General features: G+C 60.3%; 2 protein-coding genes across 4 annotated transcripts in view; one reads left to right on the top strand and one right to left on the bottom strand.

Moving 5' to 3' along the window:
• Positions 1-1,543: 1,543 nt before the first annotated feature.
• CDK5R1 (cyclin dependent kinase 5 regulatory subunit 1) lies at positions 1,544-4,338 on the top strand. Its single transcript, XM_054801634.1, has one exon. The coding sequence runs from the start codon at positions 1,712-1,714 to the stop codon at positions 2,603-2,605; it is 894 nt and encodes a 297-aa protein (XP_054657609.1). The 5' UTR covers positions 1,544-1,711; the 3' UTR covers positions 2,606-4,338.
• A 510-nt stretch (positions 4,339-4,848) lies between these two features.
• Positions 4,849-8,899, bottom strand: part of MYO1D (myosin ID) — a 160,756-nt gene continuing 156,705 nt past the window's right edge. The window contains exon 22 of one of the 3 annotated variants that reach the window (XM_054801632.1): positions 4,849-7,440. In XM_054801632.1, the coding sequence (XP_054657607.1) occupies positions 7,348-7,440 (93 nt within the window). In that variant the 3' untranslated portion in view covers positions 4,849-7,347. The remainder of the gene's footprint in view (positions 7,441-8,899) is intronic. The other 2 variants (XM_054801630.1, XM_054801629.1) reach the window with 2 other exon arrangements.

Genomic DNA, 8,899 nt, shown 5'->3' with positions numbered 1-8,899 from the left:
GAGGAGACCTTTCACCATCCCTTCAACCGCCAGCTCCCACGCTGGGTTGGAGGCACGTGGAAGGACAAGGGGATTCTTGGGTGCTTTGGGGCAGGTCTGTCCTCACGGTGTCCGGGCCACGGGCCCGAGCTGCTCTTGCTCCTCGTTTCAAACTGCTGCGCCCCGCGTCGGCTTCGCAGCGCAGGCTGCCCTCATCCAGCTCAAGGTGCTGAGAAAATCGCTCAGGCGTGGGATGGGGGGGGGAAAAGACGTATCGGAAACTCTCCCGTGATTTTTGCTACGTGTCTGCAGCCTGAACCTCCGTGGCCGTGAGTACCTGGCCCTGCCCGGCGCCAACCCCGTTAGAAGCAGCAGCTTCAGCAGAGCTTTGACCCAACGTGAGAGTTTTTTTCTTTACCTTCCCTGTGCTTTAAACCCCGAGTGCGCGGCGGGCTTGTCCCAGGCAGGCGCCTGCCAAAGTACCCGTGTGGCACCGACTGGGGACAGCAATTTTGGGGACAGCCCTTTGCAGTGTGTGTGTCCCGGGGCGGCTGGGAGGGGGGCGGTTGTGTCTGGAGGAAATGGGGAGATTTTGGGGGTTTTGGAAGGGGACAGGCAGCGGCGGCTGTAGCAGTGCTGGCTTCGGGAGGTGTAAAGGAGCCAAACCCTGATTAGCGCCGTGTCAGGATGGGACCCTGTGTCATCGCCAGCAGCGTCACTCGGGGGAGGAGGCGACGCCGGAGCCGAGCCCCGCCGGTGCGGTCTGTGCCGCGGCGGAGCCGCCTCTAAGTGTCGCTCCAGGTTGTGCAAAGCCCGGCGGGGCTCCGGCGGCTGCTGCTGCTCGGGCCGGGGCTGCTGCTGCGGGAAGGGGGTGCCCCTAAGCCGGGCCTGGGGGGCGGCCGTGGCGGCTTTACCCGGCAGCGTGGTCCGCGTGGGGCACGGTGCTGTGGGCGCTGCCGCTCGGCCTCCCGTGGGCACGTGGGGCCTGGTGGCGTTTTGCTCGAAACCCGTTAAAATTCTGGGTCGGGCCCCTTCGGGGCGAGCGCCGGGCCCGGCCCCGGGGAGGGGGGGTGGGGGTGGGCACCCGGCAGAGGGAAGCGGGGGCTGGCCGGGGTCCCCGGGCCGGGCGGGCCCTGCGCGGTGCCGGGGGGAGGGGGGGTTCCCCGGTGCTTTATTTTGATCTGGTTTGCTTTGGGTTTGCAATTTTTTAATTTTTTCCCCCCCCTCGCGTCGGGCCGCCCGGCCCCTGGCCGAGAGCTCGGTGCGCTCACCCCGGGCCGTGCCCGAGCCGGCGGCACCGCGGGGGGCTCCTCCCGGCCGGTGTCCCCCGCCCAGGGACCGCGACCGCGGGGCAGCGCGTCCCGCCGGGGCCGTTTCGCGGGACGGGGCGGGGTCAGCGCGGAGAGGCGTGGCCCGTGCGGCGGGGGGGCGGGCCCGGGGCGGGGTGCAGCCGGTCAGGGCAGCGCGGGGGGGCGTCGCCTGCGCGGCGGCGGAGGGGGAGGCGGTCCCGCCCCGCCCCTTTCCCGCCGGCGCGGCGGGCGCACGTGGCGGCGCGGGGCGGGGCGGCGGGGGCGGCGGGCGCGCGCACTGCGCCGCCGGGAGCGCGCGCGGCGGCGGGGCGGGGCGAGGCGCGGCGCTGAGCGGCGGCGGCGGCGGAGCGGGCAGCGAGCGCGGGGCCGCGCCGGGGGCCGGGGCCGGGGCGGGCGGCGGGGCCCGCCGGTCGGCCGGCGCCATGGGCACGGTGCTGTCGCTGTCGCCGAGCTACCGGAAGGCCCCGCTGTTCGAGGAGGGGGCGGCCACGGTGGGGCACTACACGGCGGTGCAGAACAGCAAGAACGCGAAGGAGAAGGGCCTGAAGCGGCACTCGCTGATCTCGGTGCTGCCCTGGAAGCGCATCGCCGCCGTCTCCGCCAAGAAGAAGAGCTCCAAGAAGGTGCAGCCCAACGGCGGCTACCAGAGCAACGTGACCCACCTCAACAACGAGAACCTGAAGAAGTCGCTCTCCTGCGCCAACCTCGCCACCTTCGCCCCCCCGCCGCCCCCCGCCGCCGCCGCCGCCGCCCTCGCCTCGGCGCAGAAGGCGCCGCCGGCCGCGCCCGCCGCCGCCGCCGCTACCCCGCGCCGGGTCGTGGTGCAGGCGTCCACCAGCGAGCTGCTGCGCTGCCTGGGCGAGTTCCTCTGCCGCCGCTGCTACCGGCTGAAGCACCTCTCGCCCACCGACCCCGTGCTCTGGCTGCGCTCCGTGGACCGCTCGCTGCTGCTGCAGGGCTGGCAGGACCAGGGCTTCATCACGCCGGCCAACGTGGTCTTCCTCTACATGCTCTGCCGGGATGTCATCTCGGCCGAGGTGGCCAGCGACCACGAACTGCAGGCAGTGCTGCTCACCTGCCTGTACCTCTCCTACTCCTACATGGGCAACGAGATCTCCTACCCGCTCAAGCCCTTCCTGGTGGAGAGCTGTAAGGAGGCCTTCTGGGACCGCTGCCTCTCCATCATCGACCTCATGAGCCCCAAGATGCTGCAGGTCAACGCCGACCCGCACTACTTCACCCAGGTCTTCGCCGACCTCAAGAAGGAAAGCGGCGCCGAGGAGAAGGGTCGGCTGCTCATCGGCCTCGACCGGTGAGCTCCCGCCCGCCCGCCCGCCCGCCCCCGCCGGGTACCGGGGGATGCTGCCGGGCCCGCCCGGACACGCTTCGCTCGCCCCGGCCCGGCTCCGAGCCGCTTCCCGGGGGCTTTTTCCAGGCGGGGAAAGGCGGGAGCTGCCGCCGGCTCCGGCCCTGGGCGGAGGGGGACGGGGGATGGGAGGAAGAAGGGCGGAGGGGGAGGGGGGGGGGGTCGTCCGCCGCCGGACCGCAGCGCAGACCCCCGGTTCCCCCCTCCCCGGGCCGCCGGTTTCCAGCCGTCGCCCCCTCCCCATCCTGCGGGCCCGGGGATGCTGCGGCTCCGCCACCGGATCGATCTCAGCAAATCGTGGAGGAGGGGGGAGAGCGGGACCCCCCCCCAACCGAACACCCCCCCACACCCCCCCCCTTCCCGCCCCCGACCCCCGCGGCTGGGGCAGCGGAACGGAGCGGGGCTCCGCGGGCTGGCGGCGGGGGCGGCCCCGGCTCCTGCGGCTGCAGCTCCGGGTGCGGGGCCGGTCACCGCATCACCGAGACAAAGACCAGGTTTGGGGGCGGGGGGGGAGGGGGTTGGGGGGGAAAGAAGGAAAAACAAACACAGCAAAACGAAAAAAAAAGGAGGAAAAAAAAAAAAAAGAAATTTGCTCGAAAGGCTTCACCGGAGGCGGCTGAGCGGGGCCGATCGTGACTTACCGGAGCAGCCGATCGTGACTTACCGGAGCAGCCGGTGACAGGACAGAGACGCGGCACGGCCCGGGGACCCCCGGCCCCCGGCCCCCCCCGCCTCCTCCCTCCCCTTTATTTATTTTCTTTGAAGAGACTCGAATTTCCCGAGCGGGTCTGGGTTAAGGGGAATAACCGCTACTGTATCATGACATCAATGTGAAATGTCTTGTTCCCATCGTGCACTGATCATGAGTATTGTGTAAAGGATCTACTTGAGTGTGCAAGCAAGGAAAGAATCTACATGCTGCTATATGAATACTTTTAGAACAAAAAAAAACAAAAAAACAAAACCAACAAACTACTAACCTATGGGGGGGGAAAAAAAAAGAAAAACCCTTCTTTATTCTTTCATTGTTGCTTTTACAGTGGTATTGCGCATGCAAACAGGAGCATTTTGTGTCTTCAAAAAAAAAAAGGAAAAAACACAGAAAAAAAAATTATTATCAAAAGAAAAAAAAAACCACCTTAACGAGAGATGGCTGTAAAAATTACACCCATGCACAAAGACCCGACACCACCCCGATACCGCAGTCTTGAGCTGGTATTCCCTTATCAGGCCTGGGGACTGATAAGTTATTTTGGTTTTTACTTTCTTTTTCTCCGTGTGCACAGTTCTAGTTTAGTTCTGGTCCATCGGGCGTTAAACTCGCAGACGAGAGGGAGAAATAACGTGCCATTTATTTTTATTTGTTCTTTTTCACTTGAAGCTCTTCATTGCTGTACATTGGACCCTGCTAACGATACATGTGTACGTACGTTTTTTTAGTGCAATCTCTTCTGTAGATCTTTGTTGACCAAATTGGTGGGTATTGTTACTTATTAATTTATATTTGTCTCATTTTGTATGTATGTGTATAGTGTGTTTGTAAGTATGTGTGGTTTATAACCTGACCGACTGTGTCATGGGGCTCAGTGTGCCTGTAATTTAATCCCCTCCCCTTATTTTTATTTATTTTTGTACTGTGCTGATTAAATAAAAATGCACTGACCATCCATTACACGGCAGCGGTTCGTGGCGGAGTCGTTTCTGCAATCCCACACCTCCGACACCCCCGTCGCGGCGCTGGGAAATTGGATTTGCTTTGACGAAAGAGGGGTTTAACGCAGCCGCGGGTTTAATCGCGTTACCGGCGCCGGGGTCACCCCTTCGCTGGGGGCTGGCGGAGGCGCTGGGAGAGCGTCGCAGGGCGAGGAGGAGCATCAGCATCGCCGGCACGCGAGAGGTGACAAATTGGGTTATCGGGATGCCAAAACTCCACTTCCCAGCCGTGCACTGTGAGCATCATCTTCCCCAAGCCGCCGTGCCGGTCAGAAACTGGAACCGCCGTAGCGGGATGCAACTAATTGGTTTGGTTTTTTTTTTTTATTTTATTTATTTATTACAGTGAATTATGTAAACAAAACCCCAGGTCCATTATAGTAGGTTTGGTGTTTTTTTTTTTTTCTGCTCTTTTACACATTAAAATATCAGTGATTTTAAAAAAAAAAAAAAAAAAAAAGGGTTCATTGCATTAACGCCCCAGGCTGAAAAATCAAAATTCAATTTAGACATAGTTAATTTATGGGGAAAAAACCCAGGAATATATATATATTTTATATATTTTTATATATATATATAAAACCAGAGCAGGAACAGATAATATATTTTATAAAGACACATTTCATCACATACAATATTGCCATCTCAGCATTAGAAATTTCCTAAACCTGCGATTTCTTGCCGTCCATCATGATTCGATACAACCATTTCGTTGGAGGGATAGTGTATAAAAGTGCTGATTAAAACTCCTGCCTCTACCTTGCCTACGGGTTAGTGTTACTGGGGGGAGGGCGGGCAGACGTCTGGACTAGCGGCTATAAAAAAGCGCGAAGTGCAACTGGAAAGGCACAGCATCCACCGGGATTTTCCTTCTGGAGCTTCAGACGGGAGCTGGGGCGTCCCGTGGCTTCGGCGTTGGCTTCGCTCCTCCCGAGCAGCGGGCGCTGGGATTAAACGAGGAGGCTGGAAGGGTCCTCGGTGGTCCCGAGCCACCCGGCCCCGCGCGTGCTCGGCAAGGTCAGGGGCTGTCGCGTGGGGGGGGTGGGACGTCACCTCCGGGCTCCCGATGGCCCCAGCGGTGGGCGACGGGGCGTTCGCCAGCGCTCGGAAGTTTCTTCCCAAGGCCTCGGGGCAGAGCTGATGCCAGAGCTCTCCGGCGCAGGAGCCCACCGGGCATCCCGGAGCCACGGGGCCGGGCTGGGGTGCTGGGGTGCCGGCGGGGCTGGGCCGAGGCCGGGGACCGCGCGAGCGGGAGGAATCCGGTGTGGGGCCTCCCCGGCAGAGAGCACGGGAGGGGTGCAGCTCATCCCACCTCGGCCCAGAGCTGGAGCTGGGGACACCCCCTCAGCCCGGGTCTCGGTGGTGGGGTACGACCGCTGCAGGGACCTGGCCCTGCTCCCCGCGTCCACGGCCATGGCTTTGGGAAGCCTTTCGTTAACGGGTCGTTGGGTGAAGAGCCTCTTCCAGGCTTTGCCATTCCCAAAACGCTCAGTCGAGGCCGTGCTCCCTGTGTGTCGGTCCCCTAGGTGGGGTCACCCGCAGACCCCCTGCCCCGCCGCCTCATCCAAGGGGCTGGAAATCCTGACCTGACCAGCAGTGCCAGGACTCAGGACACGTAATCCCACCAGCCCCGCGGCGTCACTCGGCCTCCTCCGCTCAGAAAAACCGCAGCAGCAGCAGCAGCCCGCTCCGCAGTGGAAATAAAAAGCTCGTTAGTATATACCACCCTCCCGTAAACACCACGCTGAAGGTTATCTGAGCCGGGCAGCCGCGGGCGCCGCGCCGTGAGAAACGCGATGCCACCGGCCACGCCAAGCACAACGCCCCAACATCCAACACCCGCGGGCGGGATGACCTGGGTAAAGGCTTCGAAGGGACCGGCCCTGATGTTTGCAGTTGGGTTTGTGCTGCTGCCCCTCTCCCGGTGCGGCCGGACGTGCTCGGAGTTAGTGTTAAATAGTGCAAAGCGAGGGAGCCGCAGCCCCGGTCCCCAAGCTCCACGTGTTTCTAGAGTAACCCACCGGCAGCGGGTCCCCGAACCTCATCGCTGGGACTAATGCAAAGCCACGTGGATCATATTAAAAAAAAAAAAAAAATTCAGCAAGACCACTTGGATCAAATGGGAACCCACCGGATTTTTAGGTCACCGGAGAGGGTAATTAAGGCAAAAGCAATGCAGGATTAAAAAAAATAAACCCTCTGCACTGTGACTCCCACTCTCCTTTCTGCTGGTGGAGCCGTCTCCAGCCAAGGTGCGTGGTGGGTTAATGAACTCCAGGCAGGAAAGCCGTTAAGTCTAGAGGTGCGTGTCCATGTACCATCCCAACTCTGCGTGTGCCGGCCGGGCTGGAAGAGCGCAGAGTGTCTCCCCGGCGTGGGAAGCCAGCCCTCCTCTCCAAACCCGGCTCCGGTTCCATCGGGATTTGGTCTTACAGAACCAGACTCCCTGAGCCGGGTATCTTTGGTTCCTCCGGTGGAGGCTGCGTAATATTGCAAAAATGAGCCACAAAAAAAAAAGAAACACGGAAGGGAATAGCGGAGAGGGGTTTAAAAAAAAAAAAAATCAACGTGGGAATGGGAGGAAAGGGTGGAAGTACCTAGAAATGCTTTTTTTGGGAGTAATTCAGAAGCACTTTCCTGATATTCTGGCCTGGTTCGTAAGATGGATACAGGTCACTGGCTATTTTAAGCCTTCGTTGCATGTGGTAGTAAAACCCTCTCCTGAATTTGGGTTTGCTAAATCTCTAGCTTTAGAGCTCTTTCTAGGCGCGTGACCACGTCACAGCTGAGCATCTCTAAATTCCCCCCCTTGAAAAGTCCAAGGCACAGGGAGGACGATCAAAGCCCCAGTCCGTCTCTCCTCCGCTCTCTCGCTCTCCGGGCTCGCTGCGCCAAGCGGGGGGCGGGGGGGGATGCTAATTCCCCGGCACGCAGAGGACGAAACCGGAACGATGCTTGGTGAAATCCGGTTGGGATTGGTTAATCTTGGTTTCCACGGAGACGGTGCATTTCCGCCCGTGCAGGCTGCACTGGACCGGGTTGGTGACGCTGACTTGCAGAGCGCGTTTCTCCCTGCAAAAGGGAAAAAGGAAAAGAAAGAGTCAGGCAGGAGGGATGGGACGCGCTCGGCATCGTTGCTCAGACCTCGGCGCAAGGCAGGGAAAGGCGTTTTTGGGTCAGGACGAACCGAGACCGCTGCGTTAAGCCAAGCCCCAGCTCTAAGCCCAGCTTTTGGGCTCGGTTGAGCCCTGCTCCCACACCGAAGGTCTCCCACGCAGGGAAAGGGGCACCCGGAGACTTTGGCACCGGGATCAGGGGATGGGGGGGCGGTTATCGCTTCACGGGCAAAGCGAAGGCCAGGTTGCAAAAGAGCCGGGGTCTGCGGCCAGCTCGGCCACCCGCTCGCCCGATGACCTTGTGCGCAATCGCTCCCGTCTCTCTAACTGGAATAGTGCTGCTGACAGCCCTTGTTCTGAGCTCAGAGAGTAAAAGTACGGCAGGAAACAGCTAAAAGAATCACAGGTAGGGTGGTGGGGTTGTTTTAGTTCCCTCTCCAGACAGACAGACAGACAGACACACAGGCTGTGACACCTCCTGGGGTCGGAGTGCCCTGAACCGAGGCAGCGGCAGGCTGGGCACGGGGTGAAAGCTTTTTAACCCTTTCACCCAGCTTCAGTGCTAAAAATGACTCTCACGAGTGGGATCAGGAGTTTCTGCCACCGAAACGGGTTCTCCCTCGGCCGGCGGGGTCACTGCCGGCGGGGGACACCAGGACAGCACGGCCGGATGGCCGTCCACCCCCGCTCCGGCCAAGACAGGGTCAGGGATGGGTGGCAAGGATGGGCCCCCTTCGCCGAAGGCCATAAAAGCCGCTGTTCTGTACCCAAATAACTTTCCTTGCACCGTAAGCAGCGGGAAGAGACATCCAGGGACTTGGCCTCTGGGAAATCTCTCCTGCGACTTCACCCGCACTTCAAATTCCTGAATTTCCAGCATTTTTCAGTATAATACGGAGCGGTTTAAAGACTCAGTGGCATCAACTCCCCCCCCGCTGCTCTCAATACACTCAGGTCTCGTCCTCCTCGAGCCGTTCCAGTATTCCCACTAACCCAGCGTGAGCCCTTCACGCAGCGCAGGCTTCATTTCTTTTTCCCTTCGTCGAGGCTGTTCAAGGCACACCACAGCCCGTAAACCGCATTTTTACGCTGCTTCCAAATAATTAAGACGTTCGCGGCGTCCATGCGAACGACCGGTTGCTCGGTTGGAGGGCTGCCGGCAGGGCAGCAGCACGCAAAGCCCTCACGTTGTCCCAGGTATTTAATTCTTATTTCCTCTTGCCTCAGTGAGTTGAGGCTAAAATCCCTGCTTAGTTTGCTATTTTTACCGTGTCTTAGCAGACCGAGCCGCATACGCAGAGGAGCCTCTCGGAGATTCCCGCCATCACGTGCTCAGAGAGCAGGTTTAGCGTCAAGCACCTGCACCAAGGGTTAAGTGCTAACGACTTGTCTTCTCCTCTCCCACTGCCCTCAGC

The sequence above is a fragment of the Grus americana genome, chromosome 22, assembly GCF_028858705.1.
Source record: "Grus americana isolate bGruAme1 chromosome 22, bGruAme1.mat, whole genome shotgun sequence".
NCBI classification, from domain to species: Eukaryota; Metazoa; Chordata; class Aves; order Gruiformes; family Gruidae; genus Grus; species Grus americana.
Note: the sequence above shows the minus strand (reverse complement) of the source record. Positions and strands in the feature narration are given on the sequence as shown.

What these genes read in the sequence shown, in the direction of transcription:
- CDK5R1 (XM_054801634.1), top strand. Translation starts at nt 1,712, where the DNA reads ATGGGCACGGTGCTGTCGCTGTCGCCGAGCTACCGGAAGGCCCCGCTG.